We start from the raw sequence: 21,962 nt of genomic DNA, 5'->3' as shown, positions 1-21,962 counted from the left end.
CTTCTGATCGACTGCCGACCTTCTGATCGACAAGCTCAACGTAAATCCCATCATTTCTACCTCCTTAATCCAGTTATTTTCCCTCAGCCTTTCACTTACCTTTCGGCTGAACTGTAAGTGCCTTTCCATCCTCCGGCCCTTTTTGGAGCCTGATGGGATCTACCTTGGGCCTGGGAGCTCCCTGGCCGACAGGAGGATGGGCAGTTCCATCTCCACCCACACCACCAGCAGCCAACAGAGCCTGCCTGCTCAGGTCTAGGAGTGCTTTGCCAAAAAATGCTTCCTGTCAAAAGAGGTTGAAGAAGGAACAAAAATACGATAAAGGGCCTGGTGAATCAATGAATGAATTTCTGGAAACTCCCTCATTCCAATTGCCTGGGGCTATAGCTTTAACTAATAACAAACACAGAATCACAGGGCTAGAAGGGACCTTGGAGGTCATCTAGCCTAATTCCCTACCCAGGGCAGGAGTCGTATATCATCCCAAACTTTTCTCGAAAACCTCCAGCAATGGGAGTACTCACAACTCTAGGAGACAGTTGAGAACAATTACCTCTCTGTTGTGTAGATTAATTGTTGGGAAATTTCTCCCCTTCGTTCTAGGTAGGATCTCTCTTTAAGAAGCTCGCACCTACTGCTTTGCTGTCCTGTCCTCAGGCGGTTGGCAGAATAAGTCTGCATCTCTCCCCTCGTCTCTGTGATTGCCCCTCCAGTACTAGAAGACAGCTGTCGTGTCACCTCTAAGCCTTCTCTTCACAGACTAAACATACTTAGCTCCCTTTGCCATAAATCACACAATTTAGCCTCCGGTGGGGGGGGGGGCTTATCGTTGTTGCTCTTCTCTGCAGTCTTTCTAGGGCCTCAGCATCTTTTTTGTATCGTGGCAACCCAAGCTGGACACAGTATTCCAAGTGTGGCCTCGCTAGTGCAGTGTAGAGCAGTACTAACCCTTTGCGTGGCCTGGATTCTGTCCCTCGGTTGATGCAGCCCAGGACTGTGTTGGCTTTTTTTGGCAGCTGCAAAAGTGGTGACCCACCAGGACTCCTAGATCCCTTTCACAGGCACTACTGTCAAGCCAGGTACCACCTATCCTGCACCTGTGCATCTGGTTTTTCCTGCCATCTTCCAAGCTACCGAATCCCCCCAATTTCCTTTTGAAAATGTCCATAGAGAGAGATCTACTTCCTCTACTTGTTTTCTTTGGTCTATGGCAGGGGTGTCAAACTGCCGTCCCGCGGGCCGGACGCGTCATCCGGAAGCCACGCTAACCCCATTGCCGGCAATGGCAAAACCGTCCTGATACGTCGCGTGACCTCACGTGACGTCGCGAGTTTGACACGTCTGGTCTATGAGATCCACCTCCCTTTTCCTTGCCCTCCTTCAATGTTACTAAAACAAGAACTGGACTTAAGGAAGCTTGGTAATCCTTACCCAGAGATATTTATTTGCCACTAAGCTAGCCCTCTCCTGGGCTTTTTTTTCCTCAGATGTGTAGGACTAAAACTCACATTATCCATAGCTACCGAGCATTCTGGTGATGAGGTTCTGTATCCAAACAGAGCTGGAAGATTGGGGAGTACAGCACTAAAAAAACCTCTTACCTGAAGATAGGCAGGGAACATGTCTTCTAGCTTGCTTTTCTTCCGCCCCCGCCGTTTCTTCTTTTCATCAGCTTCAACCACTCCCTGTTCAGCCAAGGACTCAGCAGGGTTTTCAGCAGGTGGGTTAGGTTGCACCCCTGATAAGGAGAGAGGATTGAGTTTAGCATGGTCCTGTGTGGACCAACCAAGCCTGGGAATGCTAAGCACATTTGCAGGCTTTGCTGCAGTACATTTTAGGGTCAGGAAAGTTAGGAAAGGAAGGGTAAGGAAGTGCATAGAAGACTGATGATAATTGCACCTTAATAATCTTTCTCAGCAAATTCTAGGAGCAAGGAGCCCCATCCGTCAAGACCAAAACTCACACATGATAAACTTTGAGCCCAGTATCTGGAGGGCCAAAGGATCCCTATTCCTGCCTTTGTTTCCATAATTTATTTTTCTTCTAGTTGCTGACACTCCTCTCTCTCTCTCTCCCCCTCTACCTGTTATTCCAAATTTGAAAATACAGGTCTATAAATCGGAATATGCACTATAATTTAAAGTAAAAATAGGTATAACTGAACAAGACAGGAAATGTTAGAAATAATTGGAAAATTCTATACAAAGCTATACAAAGATCAAGATCACTCAAGAGCAACAACACACACGAAAGAGGAAATGTCAGATATCCTAGTGGAGAAAGTACCATAAGATCAATGAAAAATGGCAAAGCTTCAGGAAATGACTGTGTTACGGCTGAAATGCTGAAAGCTGGTGATCATAGTTTACACAAGATATTAGCAAAACTATACTCCAGATGCCTCAGAGAAGAAAAAATACCTGATGCATGGAAAAATGCTGAGGTGATTCTTATACACAAGAAAGGGGTCTAATATGAGTCATCTAGAAGGTTTTCACCAAGATAATAGCAAAAAGAATATTGAAAACATTAAATGATGCCCAGCCAAAGGAGCAGGCAGAGTTCAGAAGTGGCTACAGCACAATGGATCACATCTAGATTATTCAGCAAGTCATTGAAAGGCATGAGTGCATTGCCTCTGTGCAATGGCTTTCAAGTTTCATTGACTACGAAAAGGCATTTGACACAGTATTCCAGCAGCCAATAATTAATACATTGCTCAACCATGGTGTAGATGCTGCTTATATAAACTTACTACAATCAATATATGAAAAAACAATGGCAACAATTTACTTTAATGATATTAAATCAAAATAGAACAAAGTGTATGACAAGCAATAGCAGTTAAACTAATATATACAAAGACACATACAAGGGCTGCACAAAGCAAAACCATTTTGCTTTAAAAAAGGCCCAGGTTACATTTAATAAATTAACAAAAGAAAGCAAAAGGTTTATATCTGGAGAAGAACTAGACGCACTAGACCCCTACATATACCTTGGCCAACGGATCTCAATGGAAGGTGATACAGTAAAGGAAACTGAACAGCGTGTTAAATGTGGTTGGCAGGCATTCAGCAAGCTAAGCAAAATTTTCGAGAACAACCTCCCCCTATGCCTGAAAAGTTTTCGATCAGTGTGTGCTACCTGCTCTAACCTATGCCAGTGAAAAAAGGGACACTAAACTCACGATCCATACAACAGCTAAGAGTGGAGCAAAGAGCCATGGAAAGATACATGCTCAGCATCACAAGACAAGATAGAAAAACCAAGGCAGTCATAGAATGGGTCCCACTTGATAAAAAGCATCCACGAAAGAGACCCAAAACAAGATGGATCTACGACATCAGCAAGTATTGCGGGCCTAACTGGCAAAGGAAAGCTCAAGACCAGTGTTGTGATTCAGGGTCAGCCTGTGGGTTCGGCAGTTGGGTCGGACGATTCAGAGGAGGAGGAGGGGGGTGTTGGAGAGCTTGCTGAGGATAGCCTTGAGGCTCCGCAGAGCCCTCAGCCAGGCCTCTCCCATCTGGTTACGACGCAGACCCAGCTGTGTGAGCCTGACAGCGTGGATGAAGATGACCCACAGCTGGCCCTGTTCAAGGACGCCCGACGCAGGAGGCAGTCAAGCAGGAGTAAACAGAGGAAGGCAATGGGGCACCTCGGAAGGAGGCAGAGAGAAGCCATGCCCTGAACTGTTTAAAAGGGAAATGTGTGGGAAGGCTGGTTTGCTGAAGGCAACCGTTTGAATAGCTCCTGTTTCATGGTTCGTGTTTGCTCTGTTTGCTCTGTTTTATGTTAATAAATTTGGCAGGCTTAGTTCCAGCCTCTTGCCGTTTTGTAAAGGGGTTGTCCCTGCCTTTTCTGCAGGGCCGGTAGTAGGCTGGTACAGAACAACCGTATTGGTTGGAAACATGGGGAAGAGGCCTTCATCCTGCAGTGGATAGAGAATGGCTAGAATGATGATGATGATGAAGAAGAACACTGATGTAAATGACTCAGCCAGTAAACTGAGGCACGGAGTCCTTGGTGCTCTTTGAGCTTGGTTCTTTACTCACAGATACTTCATTTCCCAACTAGATAACATCATCAGTCCTTGCTAGAAAAAGTTCCCAATTTAATCCTGAACTACAAATATTCTCTTCTACTGAATCTGAAGAATGTCCGAAAAGGCAATTCTCTTTCTTTAAAAATAAGATTATGGCTATTAGGGGAGTTTTAACAGCCTTCCCAAACTTGCATCCCTCCAGTGACTGGGGCTGGAGGATGCCAAGTGGGTGAGTCTGCTCTCGATTAAAAGGAAGTCCCTTGCACACTTGTTCAGATTATGCGGATGAAGCAAGGGGAGAAGCACAAAACAAGCACAGCACTTACCTTCTTCCGGTTGCCCTTCAGCAGTTGTCAGCTCCCGAGAGATTTCAGCCAAGACGACTGAGCCCTTTTTCAAGCGTGTGTGTGACTTCCGCTGTCGCACCATGAAACCTCCAATACCTATTCCGGTGCAGAGGAGAAACAAGTCAAGAGACGGAGCTAGAAAATTATCTTGTGTGGGAAAGACAGATTTTTTGGTGCCTGTTCTGTACCAGCCTGCTACCGGCCTTGCAGAAAGGCAACCCCTGTACAAACGGCAGAGGCTGGAATACGTCTGCCAAATTTATTACACAAACAAACAACAAAACATGAAACAAGATACCGGAGCTTTGATCCTCTATCGGAGCGGTTGCTTTCAGCAAACCAGCCCTCCCCCAAACACTCCCTTTATAAGAGTTCAGGGCGTGGCCTCTCTTTGCCTCCTTCCGAGAAGTCCCACAGCCTTTCTCTGCTTGCTCCTACTTGACTGCCTCCTGCGTCGAGCGTCCTTGAACAGGGCCAGCTGTGGGTCATCTTCATCCACACTGTCGGGCTCACACAGCTGGGTCTCCACCAAGTAAGAGGAGCCTGGCTGGGGGCTCTGCGGAGCCTCCAAGCCATCATCAGCAAGTTCTTCTTCAACACCCCCCTCCTCCCCCTCATCTGAGTCATCCGAGTCATCCGACCCAACTGCCGAACCCACAGGCTGACCCTGAATCACAACAGTGCCTGGCCAAAGCGAGGAGTACTTACCTGGGCGGTAGGGCTTCCGCTTCCTCTTCTTGACCTCCTCAGAGTCTTCCAAAAGGCCTTTTCCCATTTCAGCCTCCACTGCAGCTACCCTGTCTGGAGTAGGCGGGGCTTCCAATTTGATCTCACACTCCATGTGTTCAACACTAACTGCAATGGGAGCAAAAAACCAAAACGGTTCAATTTCTCCCGCTGCCTTTATGGAAAGGTATACAATTTGTGTAAAAAAAAATCACATAATTTACATATAGGTAGTTCTCAGTTAATGACCTCGGTCAGTGTTCATCTTAGTAGAGGGCTGAACAAATGATGGTTACGCCTCATCCACAAAGTTCTGACCATCCCAGCCCCACCAGTCACGTAATCGTGATCTGGCTGCTGGGCAACCAGCTTGCACTTGTGAAGGCTGCAGCATCGTACGGTCACAGGATCGCAATTTGCGACCTTCTCTGCCAGCTCCCAACATCAAAGTCAGTGGGGAAGCTGGCACGGAAGGAGACTTCAGTGAGTCTCCTCTTCCCCTCTGTGCTCCTGCCCGACCACACCAGTCACCTACATGCATACCCTTGTACAGAACTGTTCCTTACATATGAAGCCTGGTGAATGGCAGTCAACGCTCTCTACATGGGGCTGCCCTTGAGGACCACTCGGAGGCTCCAACTGGCACAGAATGCAGCCGCGAGAGTTGTGTTGGAGGTCTCCCGATACTCCCATGTTACACCTCTGCTCCGTGAGCTGCATTGGTTACCAGTTGTCTTCCGGGTGAGATTCAAGGTACTGGTAATGGTGTTTAAGGCCCTACATGGCATGGGTCTGGAGTACCTTAGGGAGCACCTGCTGCCGGCATCAACTTCCCTCCGCCCTGTGCGCTCCCACAGAGAGGGCCTCCTCAGGGTGCCACCGATCAGAGAATGTCGATTGGTGGCCCCCAGGGGGAGGTCCTTCTCTGTGGGCGCCCCGGAGCTATGGAATCGGTTGCCGGTTGAGCTCCGGATGGCGCCCGACCTTCACTCCTTCCGTCACGATCTGAAGACACTCTTATTTGAACAAGCCGGCCTGGCCTGATGGGGGATGGGTTGGGTTTTTATTGTCATTTTTAATATATGTATTTACTGTTTTTAGTTGGGCATATGTTTAATTCTTTTTAACTTTTGTATTTTTGTATTTTTTATATATCTGCCCTGTTCACCGCCCTGAGTCCTTCGGGAGAAGGGCGGTATATAAATAAAATTATTATTATTATTATTATTATTATTATTATTATTATTATTATTATTATTATTATTATTATTATTATTATTATTATTATTATTATTATTATTATTATTATTATTACAAAATGAGGTTTACCACAATGGAGTTTGCATGTGCACTCAAAGCTAATTTGGGGGCGGGGGATAGGGTTAGGTCTGTTTTCCTTCTCCTACAAATCCACTAGGATTAAGACTGTAACTATAGCACCGTCGTGGTTCAGACATTCCGAGCAGACCAAGCACTCCTTAACTGAGAAGTCAGATTATATTTGGAAACAGATGAACTGATTACTTAAGAGTCCTAGAATCTCAAAAACACAGTTAGAAAAGACCATACTGTAAGGCCAGGAGTATCAAACTAGCAGCCCACGGGGCCGGATGCATCACATGCAGGTCACACCCACCCCAGCTCCACAAAGACAAAAAACGTCATGTGACGTGATCAAGTTTGACACTCGTGCTGTAGGCCATCTAGCCCAGAGGTCCCCAACCTAGTGGGCACCAGGGACCGGTTCCGTGGAGAGAGGTTTTTCTGCGCAATGGGCGTGGTTTTGTGTGCTGCCAGCATCCTGCGGATGGGGCTTTCCTTATTTGTGAGGACCGGTTGCTGGCATGCTGTGGTCCACTACTGGTCCACAGACTGGGGATTGGGGACCCCTGATCTAGCCCAAACGCTTGCTCAGGTCAGGAATCCAAATTAAAACATCCTGGACAAATGCCTGTCCAGCCTCTGCTTGAAATAGCAAGCCCCAAAGCTCACTACTCAGAACTAACCACTTGGGGAAAATCTTTCTCCATAGCGCAAAAACAAAAGAAAAACAAGTTTTTTCTAGTTTGCAACCAACCAACTGCATCCTAGCTTATCCCACCTCGCAGAGTCAGATGACCAGACTAACAGGGTCCGATTTCAAGAACTCAGGTACGAAGCTGCGGCATGTAATCTCAATCGGTATTGAGCTATTCTACTACTTTTCCAAGGAACTAGTAGGATAAGCACGAACCTTCAGCTTTCAGGATTTCATCTGCCTCCACATCACCGTCCTTTTTTTCATCTGCACCCAGAGGGCCAATGCAATCCAGTCCACCTTCCCCGTTAAGAACGCCTGGCCGTGACATCATGGCTGTCATTGGTGTGGTTTTGCGCGGCCGACGCTTGTGCAGTGGTGACAAAGACAAGTTACGTAGCACCGCCATGCCTGCCTCCGTTAACCAAACACCTTCAAAGCGAAAATACTGGGGTTCTGCACAGACAGGATAAAAGAAAAGCTTGCTTGGACCTACTTGAGGATAAAGTAGATACATGCAATTTGAGGTATTTGAATTGAAGCAATTTACCTGGTTCCTTGATCTTCACTGGGATAATTTCTGGAGGGGGAACAGGAACTTGGAAGAAAGCAAAAGAGAAATCATTGCTGGGAGCAGTAAGTCAATTTACTAATACGATTTGTGTCCCTCTACATCAGGGGTCTTCAAACTTGGCCCTTTTATGACTTGTGGACCTCAACTCCCAGAATTCCTCAGCCAGCGTACCTGGCTGAGGAATTCTGGGACTTGAAGTCCACAAGTCATAAAAAGGCCAAGTTTGAAGACTCCTGCTCTACATCAGGGATGGGGAACTATGGCCCTTTTAAGACTTGTGGCCCAACTCCCAGAATTCCTGAGCCAGCCGTGCATTCTGGAAGTTGAAGTCCACAAGGGCATAAAAGGGTTCCCCACCTCTGTCTTAGATAAATGTAATAATCCCAGAGGTCCCATTTTAAATATTTTAAGAGCATACCTCATACCCAACATCTCCCCTGTTCTGCTCCCACACACTATTCTCTACTACCGACACCCAACCGCACTCTCTTCACTTCTAACTGCAGCAGCTTCAGTGTTGCCCTATTATACCCGTGTTATAACATACACTTGTTTATAATTTTCAGTCTCTTTTTATTCAGCGCATGCCCTTAAAATGGGCACCCCAAATAATCTTGCTGTACCTATCAGGTAGCCAGGATCTGCTTCTTTCCCTCCTGTTCTCCAATATCTGGAGGGCAATGTCTTCATGCCATTTAACACTCGTCTAGAGGCTATCAGTAGCCTTGACTCCTGCCTCTGACACGTCTGGCTTAAAAAAAGACTTTGCAGAAGTGAGAGTTAGCTGGGGATCACCTAGATGAAGTCCTACTGAAGGGGTGTCAAACTGATGCTTCATGCACAGGCCACGCCCACCCCGGCTCCGCAAAGGAACAAAACGCGATAACTCACAAAGTCACGTGAGACGATCGAGTTTGACACCCGTGTTCTACTCTAAGTGAAATAGATCCATTCTGCCAACTCTTTTAAGAGGCGAAGTCTCCCTCTTAGGAGGGCTCCAGGTTTGAGAGAACTTTAATAAACCGTTCTCTCAAAATGGTCCATGGTGGACTTATCTTGTGGTAGGGAAGCCGGCAGCTATGAGCACATCAGGCAGCTGCTTCTAGGAGCAACATTCCTAATTTCTTGCGTATATATATATATATATATATATATATATATATATATATATATATATATATATATATATATATATATATATATATATATATATATATATAACATTTATTTGTAGGAACCATTCCTGGGTTCAGCCTCCAGGTAGTCTTTGAAGTACGACGACAACAAAAACACAGCCAAGGCAAGGATCTATATACGCTTGCCAGTACACAACTACTGTATCTTAAAAAGGATGTAATGCAGATCTCCACTCTCCAATCCTCTGCCCAACAGATCCTGCCTCCCCTATTGGGGGGGGGGAGGAAAGGATCAAAAGTTTTGTACCCGTTGTAGTACTCACCCACAGGCCTGACTACATATGGCTGGCATGAAGTGCAATCAAACCCGTCGTCTGCTGCCTGCTCTACTTCTTCCTCAGTGAAAAGGTTGTCGCATACGGCGTGCATCCACCTGAGAAACAGAGAGTGAGAGGACGGCGGTACCACCTGCACTCCTGTTTTTGTGGACACTGCTAATGTTAAAGGCTAAACGTGGGTGCGGCTCTTGCCATACATTTTGTCCTTCTAGGAGTAAGGCTGTTCCTTCAATTATCTTTTTGGGGACAGGAAGCACAAGGCAAAAAGGAAGGGCAAAGGGAAACGTACATACACATTTCAAGCACCCTAGTACATTTTAAGGGAAAAGAGAGGAAGCTAACACGTTTGAGCCCTTGCTGCAGATCCACACTGCCACTCACACCTTTCGTTATTCCGGTTAGTTCTCAACTCTGTTCTCACGAGGGATCCAAGAAGAATACTAAGTCCTCAAAGGACAGACAGGCTACGGAAGGAAATGCTCCCTACACCTTTCCCAGGATGGCCTTGGCCAATGCCAGACAGGCAAGTACTATGAAGGGATTAGAACAGAGGTCTTCAAACTTGGCCCTTTTATGACTTGTGGACTTCAACTCCCAGAGTCCACAAGTCATAAAAGGGCCAAGTTTGAAGACCGACCTGGATTAGAATTAATCCAGAATTAGGAGCCACGTCAGGATACAATGTAGCGTGAACCTGTGGTTTCTCCGAGAAATAAACTACAGTACTAGTAGTTGTCCTCAGAGAAGATAGGTGGCCAGGAAAAACTGAATCGTAAGTGTGCTGAATTTTGATCACATGACCATGGGACCTTGTAACGGCTGTAACTTGGGGGACCGGTCATAATTAGCATAGTAGTGAACAGCTGTAGCTCGGTCTTCCCTTTATTGGCAAATTCTCCAGGTGTGGTGGATTTCAGCTCCTGTTAGCCCCAAGCCAGGATGGAGATCCAATATTTCTAGAGACGTTAGGTTTGGGAAGACTCATCTATCAGTTAAAACCATCCTGTTGCTCACATAAATGCCACATACTAAACTTTCTAGAGGGTATTTCCCCTTCCTTCTCATTTTCACAGCTTCAAATATACCCTCTCATCTGTGTCACTCACCTGTGTCAAGAATTTGTAATGAATAATGAAAATGAAGTAAAGGAAAATTCTAGGCTATACTAGCCTCCTTGAGCTTTACCCTTTTGCAAGTTGAAATGTCCATGCGTATAGCAATAAACAAACTACATTAAAGGGATGTTCCAGGAAACAAAGTATTTCCATAAATACTTTCCACGATAAAAATGGTAATATCAGGTGGGCAAAGGGATTGGGGCTTACCGTTCACAATGCTGACACTGAATTAAGAGGTCATCCTCAACGTACTTCACATGGCAGATGGGACAAGTGACAAGACTGGCACAGGGAGCACAATGGGTGTAATTGCTCTGCCATTCGCAGTGGAAGCCAGGTGAAACTGCTCCACATTGCACACAACACACGCACCTGATAAAAGAGAGATGGGCAAACAATTACTATTGCCTGTAAGATTCAATTTATTTCCCTCCTCATCTCTAAGAACAGAAAGCCAGAAATACTTTAAAGTGACAATAAGAGCTCAGGAATTATCTCTTTTATATTCAGCATTCTAGAGGTGCCTGTCGTCCAATTCTATTGGATGGGAACTGCTATAATGCCCAGTCAGTACACTTCAGAGATGTGATGGTGGGGAGTTATAAGAGTTGTAATTGCAAAATATCTGGAGGGGGTTACACTGTGGGAAACTAATTTTTCATTAGTTTGCCACTACAAATTGTGCAAGTATGTAAGTACATCAGATTTTTTTAAAAAGGGGGGGGGGGGCGGGGGGAGAAAAAAAGAATGGTCCTAGTAAAATAAATACAGGTAGTCCTCAAGTTACAAATGTAATGGAGCCTGCCAATTACAGTTGTAACCCGAGAATTCGTAGGAGTGAATCGCGTAACTTGAACACATCACTCCCTGCTTTCGCCCACACATCCGCTAATCAAATGCACAGGCATCTCGGGGGGGGGAGGCCACGGGGGGGGTGGCCCTAGTGCAGGGACAAGACCACTGCGTCCAGCCACCAAAGGCCTCTCCCCACCCACTGAGGGATCCCATGCTCCTCTTTCCACCCCTTGGGGTCCAAAGCTGTTTGGGCCTTTCCTCCCCACCCCATCACTGACTGCTAATTTACCTTTGGTGCCATGTTTGAGAGCCCTACACTTCCCATGCTCGTCTACACGCCCTTGAGTGTCGAAGACCTTGTCCAGCCAGGCGGGGAAGTGCCGGATCAATCTCTCCCCTATCCCTGCCGAGCCCCAGGCTCTCTCACAAGCGGGGGGGGGGCAGCCCTGCTCCGCCACTTGCAGGAGTGCCGAACCTACCCGGGTTTCACAAATTGCACCGCCACAGAGCTGGAGAGCTTAGCGCGCCGCCGCCCTGCTCCCCTCGGTTGCCAAAAGCACTCAGTCCTTTTCCAAATTGCAAGAGGGGCTCCTAAACAATCCTGCTCTCCAGCTCGGTTGTGTTTCTCCACTGCCACAGAGCTGGAGAGCTTGGTGCGCCACCGCCCTGCTCCCCTCGTTCTGCAGCACTTGCACTCGTCTGGATGCCACCCAGAGCAAGCCGGCTGCCCCTGTCTGGCTTCTAGATTGGAAGGAACGAGGTTTGGCTGGTCCCGGTCCTGCCTCCCCTCCCCACGGCCTTGCTGCAAGATCTCCTAAACCCGAGATTTTGCAGAGGTGGGTGGGGTGGGGGCGGCAATGCCTTTGCAGCTTCGCGTACTGCAGGCTGACGGAACCAGCTCGCCCCTCAGGGAAGCATGACTCCGCCAGTCTGGGATCTCATTCACGGCCTCCGCCTCTAACCTGGAAGCGGAGGCAGCCCAGGGAGGGTGGGAGGCTGACTTCAAATGTCTGGGCGAAAAATCGTGAGAAGCTGGAAGGTCCGATTGAACTTTTTAGTCCCATGAACTTCTTTTGTTTCCCTGCACGTTTCTTCCGTTTGCAACGCAGCGTGTTTTTTTTTAAGCGGCACAGCCAAGAGCAGCAGCCAGGCAGTGGAAGATATTCTCTGTTCCATTCTTCCTCGGAGGGGAACCAGGACTACCTATTTACCTAAAGCTCACGAGGCCACGGAGCCCAAAGAGGAGCTTTGCCCAGACAAGGGGGCGCCACAGAACCCAAGCGGCAGGCAAAGGAGGAGGAGGCTGCCGCTGACCAGGTGATCGGCGGGGCAGGGCAAAGCCGGGCCGGCGGACACCAAAGAAAGCCCCTCCAGTGGCAGATGTAGCTGTTGCACGGCGGCGGCAGCCTTTTGCCATCACTCCCCCCTGGCTCCAAAACGGCAGAAGCCTCCCCCTCCCATCCTCTCTAGCATGGCAATCCATGCTATGGAGGGGAGTGAAAGGGAAGAGGCAGACGGGCAGCTAGGTCGTTGAACGGGTGGGGAGAGGTCGCCAAGTGGGGAGTGGGCTGGCTGCAGGGACCCTGAGGTGCACGGATGTGGGGCACGGGGGGCAGTTCCACACATCCCCACCACTTGCCTCAATTCATGGCGGCGGCACCAGCACACCGCGTGGCCTCCTGCCCCGTTGCGGCAGCAAGCAACCGGATGGTGGGACTGAGTGGGCGGGCTCTTAACTAAGGTTTATTTTGGGGGCAGGGTTTATATTAGGCGCACACTAAAAAAAATCATGCTCGGGCTTATTAACTAGGACTTAGGTACATTTTCAGCTAACCTCACCAGAATTCCTAGTAAGATTCTTACTGAGAATTCAGTGTAAGAGCAAAATTTGGGAGGAAAAAAGGGTTTCATTATGATACCTAATGTCAGCTTTATTTGCAGCAAAACACATCAAACGAATTTGCATATCATGTGAATGAAATACTGTTAAAGCATGTTCCATTAAATAATCCAAGGCGCTGTTGTTCTTGCATACGCTAAGCTGCGACCTATGGGATCCATACATGGTGCTAAGCCAACAGCCCAAGCAAATCGGATGATGAGTGAATAATATACATTGTGATCTGCCCTTCAGAGCTGCCTAGAGAAATGCTGATCTGTCTCTCACCATTTACATTTCCAGCCGCCCTTGGGCACGGTGTTGAGAGGTGGATCCAGGCAATAGGTGTGGTAGCTGATGTCACAGTCATCGCAGAGCAGAAGGCGGGAGGGATCCGATGCTTTGCCACACACCTCGCACACAATGCATTCCACACAACGCCAACCCTTGAGCAACATCACCTTTGTAATCTTAACACAGAAAGAGAGGCAGACATGGAGAAAGGGGGGCTTACACATTGTGGAAAGCTTGGTGGGTCTTGTGGGGGGGGGAAGAGGGGTTATTGAGAGCATGCAGTGTTGTTTTACTGGGATCCAAGGCATGTGGATTTCAGAACATCTGCCACTCCTTTGTGTCGGTGGTTCTCAGCCTTGAATGCTAATGCTGTAGGATAGGTCAAGAGCTCTATCATGCCGTGACTATGGATGATGGAAACTGCGGTACAATAAGAAGGGGATTGGATGTTTGGGACCCACTGCTTGTAAATTTGTTGTGTAACTACTCTCCCGTAGGGTCTGCAAGAAAACAACCACGCTCAGAGAGTCTCAAGGACCCCAACAGTTCAATCCTCAGCTACAAATATTCCCTTCTATCGGGAACCCTAACCCAATCTTCCCTGCATACCGTTATTTCTCTCCAAACGCAGAAGTCCCCAGACCCATGGGAAACCAAATGATAATCGCTACACCTCAGAAGTTGAATCCTATTTTTCAAAACTTCCCTCCTCGGCATATCTTCCAGATTCCAGCTGGATTCTATTCCTCACTTTTGGTTTGCCGCGTTCGTTGTGGAAGAGGGGTAGCTCGCAGTCAGACTGGCAATTCTGACCGCACGTGTTGGGCAAAGCGTCGAAAGCTGCTTTCTAAATGGTGGGGAAGGAGAGCAGCTGAAGTCAGGCCTTACCTTGCTGTTGACACAGTAAGGATGGTAACACTGGGAACACTGAGAACAAGCCAGGAGATGGCCCTCTGCGCCACGGCCAAAACTGCCACACACTACGCACATGTCCTGTCCAGGAAAGAAGAAAAATCAGGATACGAACCTCAGGTCTCCCCAAGCCTAGGGGAAGCGTCTACTTACCCACCCTTACTTCTCTCTTCTATTAAAACTCTGCCTGCTCTATGGATGGTACGTTATTACCACCCCTTCCCATAAACACACGGACTGTTGGCCGCAAAAAGCTGGTGCTGCGTAGCAATTGGGCTTTTAACCGGTTAAATCATTATTTCCAAGCCTACAATATATCTCGGTTGGAAGATTTCTCTGATTTCAGAGTAGTAGAGGACATCTGCCACTCGCCACCAGAAGACAAAAAAGCTTGCTGCCTAACAAAGCAGACTGCCCGAGAATGGAACGCACGCAGTGACAAAACTGAATGTCTCCGTAACTTTGAAGGCTTGTCAGAACTATATGCAATCCAAGTTTGGAAAGAATGATAATGACTTCGGTTGGGTGCCATCAGTCAGCTGCAGGCTGTCTTATATGAAACAGACAGAGCCTCATCCTGCAAGGCAGCATCTTCCCTCTTTAAAGCAGGGAGCACCATTCCAGAGCTTTGCATGATATAAGGTTTACATTTTTAAAAAAACCCACGTTTCTTTCAGCCCTCCTATGCGTCCTATTCACACACACAAAAAAAATCAATCTTTCCTTCCACTGATGTAATTAATGCAATCAGAAACCAACTGAGTGGTTAGCTGACCCACCTGCATTAGCACAAACTTGTCTGTGTTGGAGAACAGAACCACTGTGTTTTGCATTGTGTCGTCGTCGTCATCTTCCTCCTCTTTGCTTGGGGAGCTGTCAATATCGGCCAGCTTGTAGAAGAGAGTGCAGAAGCACAAAGTAAGGGTTGAAATGCATTTAGAGCGGGCGTGCAAAAAGTATGGCCTGCATCCCATTTCCCGAACAGGAGGGGCCAATTTTTTTTCAGGGTTTCTCTGCCCATAGAGGAGCTGATGAAAATGGGGTTTAAGGCAGAGCCCCCCAACCTTTGGGGCACCAGGGACTGGTTCTGTGGAGAAAGGTTTTTCTGTGGACCGGAGGGGATGGGGTTTTCAATGCTGCCTACAGCTCACAGATGGGGCTTTGCTTGCATGCATGGCCCAGTTTCTCGCACGCCGTGGCCCAGTGCGGCCCACGGACCGGGCGTTGGGGACCCCTGGTTTAAGGTACCCATTTTACTCCTTAAGATTCTCATAAGACATCGCTCCCCAAAATGCATTCCATTTTGGGAACGTGGCCCTAGACTTGCTGCAAAGGACCTGCTGTGGCCTTCAGCTGACAGAACTTATGAGCTGTTGGGACTCCTCCCCAAGATGGCGGCTGAAGAGTAAGAGGCTTTCTTTCTCTTACTCACCATCTGCTGTGTTTGCTGCCAGAGATGGATTTGAACGGGGGCACTTAGGAGAGACCCAAGACTTAGGAAGAACCTCTGCACTGTCATTTTGGTAAGCATTAATAGCTGAGGGCATATGGACAGGTAGCTTCAGCCTGCTAACTAACGGATGCACCAGAGTCCTGTCTATGGACTACAGCAGAGGAGGCCGACCAACTACTCAAACTCTGTGTCCTCTTCTCTCTCGATATAGTGCAAGGTGCCTCAGCAGGAAGTCCCTGTCCCCAAACCTACACTTGAAAGACCACGAAAGGAAGGCAATTTCAACAGGTAGAGCTTCTCCATTCTCCTCACGATGCACTGCTCCCAAAAGGGGAGAAATCTTGTCACAGCTAGGAGACAACCAGCCAATCAGGAGGAATCCCCTAGAAAACCATTTAAAATAAGGAAGGGAGATGGCAAAACTCAAGACCACCAGCTCCAATCATTGCAGGAAGGAGTACAGGACCAGTCAACGGTAGGCAGATCGGGTAACGGTTTGCTACCTGCCTCTCTGTCTGAGCCACCCAAAGAAGTAAAATGGAGGGCCTTACAGGTAGCCTTTGACTTACAACTGTTCATTTAGGGATCGTTTGGAGATACAATGGCACAGAAAAAGGTGACTTCTAACTGTTTTTCCTACTTACAACCATTGCAGCATCCCCACGGTCACTCGACCAAACATTTGGATGCTTGGCAACTGGTTCGTACTTATGACGGTTGCAGTGTCCCAGGGTCATGTGATTACATTTTCTGAACTTCTGACAAGCAGAACCAATGGGAAGCCAGAGTCACTTACCAACTGTGTTACTAACTTAACAACTGAAGGGACTGAACTGTGGCAAGGAAAGTCACAAAACGGAGCAAGCCTCATGAACAACTGTCTCGCTTAGCCACAGAAAGCTTGGGCTCAATTTTGCTCGTAAGTCTGTACTGGCTCTCTCTCTGTATTATCGGCTGATCTCCCGTTAATGGGAACTGTAAGGGTCTCTTTGGACTGGATCCCACTCATCCCATCCGATCCCAGTCCCAAAGGTTTATTTATCCTGCCTTCTAAAAGCCGCCCCTACCGCCAGTGTCTCGATGGAAGAAGTGGTGGATTTCAAACGTGATCGGCCCCGCCCGCGGCCCGTGTGAGACCCTCCCCGAGGCCGTCTCCTCCCAGGAAAACTGCTGCTGCGACCCTACGACCAAAAGAAAAAAAAGGGAGGGAGAATAATGGCTGGAGATATAGGGGAGTTATAGACATCCTCTATTTCACCACCCTTCCTCCAGGACTCCCCTGACATGCAGGTGGGGGAGGGGGTTTTCAACAAGAGCACGGAAGAGACAGCAAACAACGTTCAAGGTTAGCCGGCTGAAGGCATCCACTTACCTGCTTGACACGAGAGCGGGCTGGGGAGCTACGTCGTCGCCCCTTCTCACATTCGCCTTTTACATCAAATAGCAGAGAGTCCTCCATTTCCCCCAGAGGCAAAGAGGCCCCATCTTCCCTCTGCAGACTGACGTCTGTGGAGGTCAAGCCAGCCATCTCTAGCGAAAGCGAGCCTCCGCCTTCATGATATGGGGAGGCAAAGGGGAGCTCTGAGCCGGGAAAACTGCTGGCGCTGGCATCCCCCTGACTCAAGTTGGAGATCTCATTCACAATATCCGACTTCACTAGGTGGTGAGGCCTTGGGGCTGGGGATGCTGGTCCTAGTTCCTCCTCTCCAACCGCCCCTCCTTCAAGTTGGAGGGCAGACCCATAGGCTTCCACTGGAAGAGACGTTCTGTCCAACAACTCCACCTCTACGGGGGAAGGAGAGCAGCACTTGGGTTCACTGGCAAAGCTGAGGTGAATCTCACTGGGTTCTGCTTCAACGGTGACATGCCCTTCATCTAATGCCTCCTCTTCACTCAGCTGCGGGGAGAATCTCTGCTCGTGTTCCATCTTGGGGGGCGCTGCCGCCTCTACCTCTTCCTCTACCTCTTCCTCCTCCTCCTCTTCCTCCACCTCCTCCTCTTGGTTGGGCTGGATTCTATTCCTGTCAGGGCTGTCGAGGCCTGAGGCTTCCACCTCTGTGTCCATGGGCTCTTCGCTGGGCTCTCCTCCTTCAACGGTTTCTGAGGAGCCACCTTGGAGCACACCTTGGAGCAGAGGAGGACTCCTTGGAGAGGACTCTGCTCCCTGGGCCAAGAGTGGGGATGGAAGATGACTCTCGGGGGGTTCTGGCTCTGTGGGCAGCAATTCCAAGGCAGGATGCTCTTTGGCACCAAGTGGGGACTCCTCCAGGGGAGCAGAAAACACTGGATCTGAGGGGTGGATATAAGAAGAAAGATGAGAGGAAGATAAGGAACTCTGAGGAGAAAGGAGCCAAACATAATTTATTTAGAAGATTTACATGGCCGCCCAGAGTCACTCTCAGTGACTCTGGGCGGATTTCAAACAATTTATATTAAAAAAAAAACCAATATACAAACAATAAAAACAGCAACCCCCACATCCCTGGCAACAACAATCCATCAGATAAGCCTACTTGACGGGCTCCATCCCACCTTGGTTCCCCAGGCCGGTAAGTAGAACCAGGTCTTCAGGGCTCTGAGAAAGAATGTCAAATTGGGGGCCAGTCTCATCTCTGCAGGGATGGTGTTCCAAAGGGAGGGAACCACCATGGAGAAAGCTCTTCTTCTGGGTCCCGCTAGATGTACCTCCTTAGGAGACGGGACCCACAACATTCCTTGTTTCCTGGCTCTAGTGGGTCAGGTCGATGAGTCCAGGAAAAAGATGGTCTTGCAAATAAACTGGTCCCTAGCCACAAAGGGCTTGAAAGGTGACAACCAGCACCCTTGAATCCCACTAACAGAATCGAAACAAGGAACTAAATCTGCCCTCACCGTCTCTAAAATACTGGACTGTAGGGCAGGCTTTTTGTGTTCTAAAATTTAGCACTATCCAAGACGTGGAACTCACCTGGTGGTACTGGGGGAGGGGGTGGTGGGGAGGGGGCTTTTTCAGGCTCTAATGCTGTTTCTACTTCCATTTGCTCCTGTCCTCTAGTGGCCTCCAACTCCACACTGCACAGTTCTAAAGGTCTGTCTGCCTCTGGAACAGAAACACGCATCTTGTTTAAAAGAATCTGCACACAGATCAAATCTAACCCCCTGTCCAGTTCTTCACAAAACTCCACTTCAAGGTTTCTTCCGACCTACAACTCCTGGGTAAAATGAATGCAGGGAGGTAAAACACGATAGTAGCAAAGCTTCCTTGCCCTAGAGTTGTTCCAGGATTTCTGAGTCTATTCATGCAAGAGTTTGGAGCCTAAAGCCACCAAGACACAAACAAAAACAATTTGCCGAGCAAGATTTGTCCTGAACCTCACGTACGATTCTGGCATGTTTCAGCCTAGCCAACTGCTGTAAAAAGCGTAAGCAAATGATGGCTATTCTCAGATTCAGTATAGCCCACTTCCAAAAGTAGAAAGAAAGTAACTCACCAAGGGGCTGCTGGCCAGTCTCCAGTGGCACTTGTTCTTCTTGTTGCATGCTGACAGGGCTGACGTGACCTTCTAGTTGTCCCTGACTGGCTACATCAACTTCTTCTGGGGATTGAGGGGAAATCACCTCGTCGGCTGTGGGGATGCTGCTTGCTGGGGGAATATGCCTAAGGTGTTCAAAAGGAAGCATTTGAGATGAATTATTTGAGGTTAGAAGTTCCATTCACCTGAGATTTCTCTATAAATGTTCCTTCTAAAAATCCTATGAAGCATGCTTTTGTTATTACTTTTGTTTTATAGCTTGAGAAGGGTGGAGAGTGGTAGCCTAAGGCTACTTTGTGAGTGTTGTGGTAGTCATAATAACTGTTTATAACTCAGCCTTGTAAGCTATTGCCAAATTTTCTCTCGACAGTCACTCACAGATTGCCATCTCATCAGTGTCAATTTTTAACCACCACAGGTAGCCAGGTCTTCAGTTCTTCCTGCTGCACCCCAGTCCAGCCATCATCACCGTAACGGAGTATCTCCACTTTGCTAGTAATTGCCATCTTCTTCCCTTTCGTTCCATCTTTTCCAGCATTTTGAGCTTCTCAAGGGAGCTGTCTATTGTGTCCATTCATATTTGGAGGTCAAGGAAAGCAGAGGTTTGTCCTCTCCCCATTCGTATTGGCATATTATTTATCAGATGAAATTGGTAATTTGCTCTAACACTCACGAGCAAAGAATGTATGACTAATGTCCAACAAATCTACGTCAATATGAACGGGGGAAACTGGATTTCTGCTTTCCTTGATCTAGTAAAATCTAGCGTTTGATTTAAAAGAGTGAAGGGAAATATTCCATTCTCCTGAAAGCCCTCCAGTCCAAAGTGAAAACCTGAACTTATTGCCAATGTCTTTTGTACTCAAAAAGCATAGGAAATTCAGTTACAATATGGCAGCTCCCAAAGCCAATGGAAGAAAAGCTTACAAGAGCCTCAAGCTTCCACCAGGGGGAGATACTCTCTCAGTTTCAATAGTAATCCAGGTGAAAAAACAAACCTATACACTGAGAACATGTCAAAACATAACTTCTGCCAGAAGCATCTGGATGACCAGCTTCATAGGGGCCAAAGGAACCATTATCAGAAGGCTCAGTGTTCCATCATTGCCAGGGGTAGGCAACCTTGGCTCTTTTATGACTCGTGGACTTCAACTCCCAGAATTCCTGAGCCAGCCATGCTGAGGGGAAGGGAGAGGTTTCCAAGCTGAGCCATGCTGGCTCAGGAATTCTGGGAGTTGAAGTCCACGTGTCATAAAAGAGCCAAGGTTGCCTACCCCTGGCTTAGACAGAAGGGTAACAGATATCTCTTTACACGATATTCAAATAGCAGACACCTAATCAACCTCGGCAGAATCGGACTACATCGCTCTCAGCTGCACAAATAATGGCAATTCTCTCCACATCAGCTAAGCATAGGTTTTATAATATCTAATGAAATGTTTGTGGACAAATATACAAGGAATCGTATGCCATGTTGTCTTTTTGTAGGAAGTTGGTGCCACAACATCAACTGCAAACCCAAAATAATTGACCGTGAATATTGAACTGTATGATGCAACAATGAACATGGATCTGAAAATTTAATCTATCAAAGACCAAAGAGAGTATATTTGACAAGCAAAAGGTCAAAGTGTGAATGATTATAAGTTAAAAAAATACACTGTGAAAACAAAAAACAGGCAGAACGTTTCTTAAAGATGGGAGATACCTTAAGATGTGTAAATACCGCTAGAAAGTAGTGGAAATCCTATGGTATGTTATGAAGAATGAATGTTTGTCAAAAGAACTAAAAATGGTTAAGTTATAAAAGTGTGTGCCCTGCTCCCTCTGTTACACAGTGAGGAAAACATAAAAGTACACTGAATGTTCAGTAGTAGGAACGAAGTACTTAAGTATGGGTGGTAAAACAGGGCAAGAGATAAGGGCAAGAATAAGGTGGTAAGAGAATACAAATTAAATCTAAAAATCAAACTAAGATAGTTTGGTCTCATATAGGATGAATGAATGTATACCGAATCGCAAAACCAATATATGAAGGAAGAGTGAATGGTTGAGAAGGTGGTTTGGACAAAACTGATGAAATCAAGAAAAAGTTGAAAAAGTCTAAAAGAGATAAAAAGATCGCATATGATGCACGAATGCGATGAATGCAAGGACAGAAGGTCCTGTAACTTGTTATATGAGGTTTCGAATTTATTTTCAGTGCAAACATATCTTGCGATCACCCTCACCACGACCAGAAAACAAGGTGGGCCATCGTTGCAGACAACCCATTTAACTGAGGCCAAAGAGATGGGGATTAGTACAGCTGAAGGAACTCACTCCAGACTGTGCTGCACAGACTCTGTACTGTTAGCTTTGTTGCACCGCTGCTCGCGACATCCTTCACACAGAGAGTAGTTCTCGTACCACTGAATGCTGGACTCCAACGAGGATGGGCGGAAGCCACAATCAGAACAAACACGGCAGCTCTGAAAAAAAAGGAGAAATACAGGCGTTCCAAACAGGAAAAGGGCACGAGGGTCTTTCACAGACAGCCTGACTATATTGGGTTTTCCCGAAAACTGGGACTCAAGGTTGACTCAGCCTTCCATCCTTCCGAGGTAGTTAAAATGAGGACCCAGATTGTTGGGGGCAATAAGCTGACTTTGTAATAATGCCGCTTGGGGGGGGCGAAAGCCCTAATAAGCAGGCATATACATAGAATGAAGGCTATTGCTAAGCACATTGGTTTGTGCTTAAATTGTAAGCCGCCCTGAGTCTTCGGAGAAGGGCGGGATATAAATGGGATTAAAATTAAAAAAATTAAAATTAAA

At 47.4% G+C, this 21,962-nt stretch overlaps 1 protein-coding gene across 1 annotated transcript in view; it reads right to left on the bottom strand.

The window, feature by feature from the left end:
* The window catches only part of KMT2D (lysine methyltransferase 2D), a 124,716-nt gene that overhangs the window by 62,811 nt on the left and 39,943 nt on the right, over positions 1–21,962 (bottom strand). Inside the window, exons 9-24 of the mRNA XM_081317957.1 lie at positions 21,469–21,617; positions 19,105–19,271; positions 18,582–18,713; positions 17,007–17,923; positions 16,702–16,815; positions 14,961–15,071; positions 14,158–14,262; positions 13,264–13,445; positions 10,509–10,673; positions 9,169–9,278; positions 7,686–7,733; positions 7,352–7,591; positions 5,101–5,247; positions 4,372–4,488; positions 1,602–1,738; positions 100–283 (exon numbers count right to left, since the gene is read on the bottom strand). Of these exons, the coding sequence (XP_081174083.1) occupies positions 100–283; positions 1,602–1,738; positions 4,372–4,488; positions 5,101–5,247; positions 7,352–7,591; positions 7,686–7,733; positions 9,169–9,278; positions 10,509–10,673; positions 13,264–13,445; positions 14,158–14,262; positions 14,961–15,071; positions 16,702–16,815; positions 17,007–17,923; positions 18,582–18,713; positions 19,105–19,271; positions 21,469–21,617 (3,025 nt within the window). The remainder of the gene's footprint in view (positions 1–99; positions 284–1,601; positions 1,739–4,371; positions 4,489–5,100; positions 5,248–7,351; positions 7,592–7,685; positions 7,734–9,168; positions 9,279–10,508; positions 10,674–13,263; positions 13,446–14,157; positions 14,263–14,960; positions 15,072–16,701; positions 16,816–17,006; positions 17,924–18,581; positions 18,714–19,104; positions 19,272–21,468; positions 21,618–21,962) is intronic.

Source organism: Vipera berus, assembly GCF_964194415.1.
Source record: "Vipera berus genome assembly, chromosome: 2".
NCBI lineage: Eukaryota > Metazoa > Chordata > Lepidosauria > Squamata > Viperidae > Vipera > Vipera berus.
This window is presented reverse-complemented; position numbering and strand designations above follow the sequence as displayed.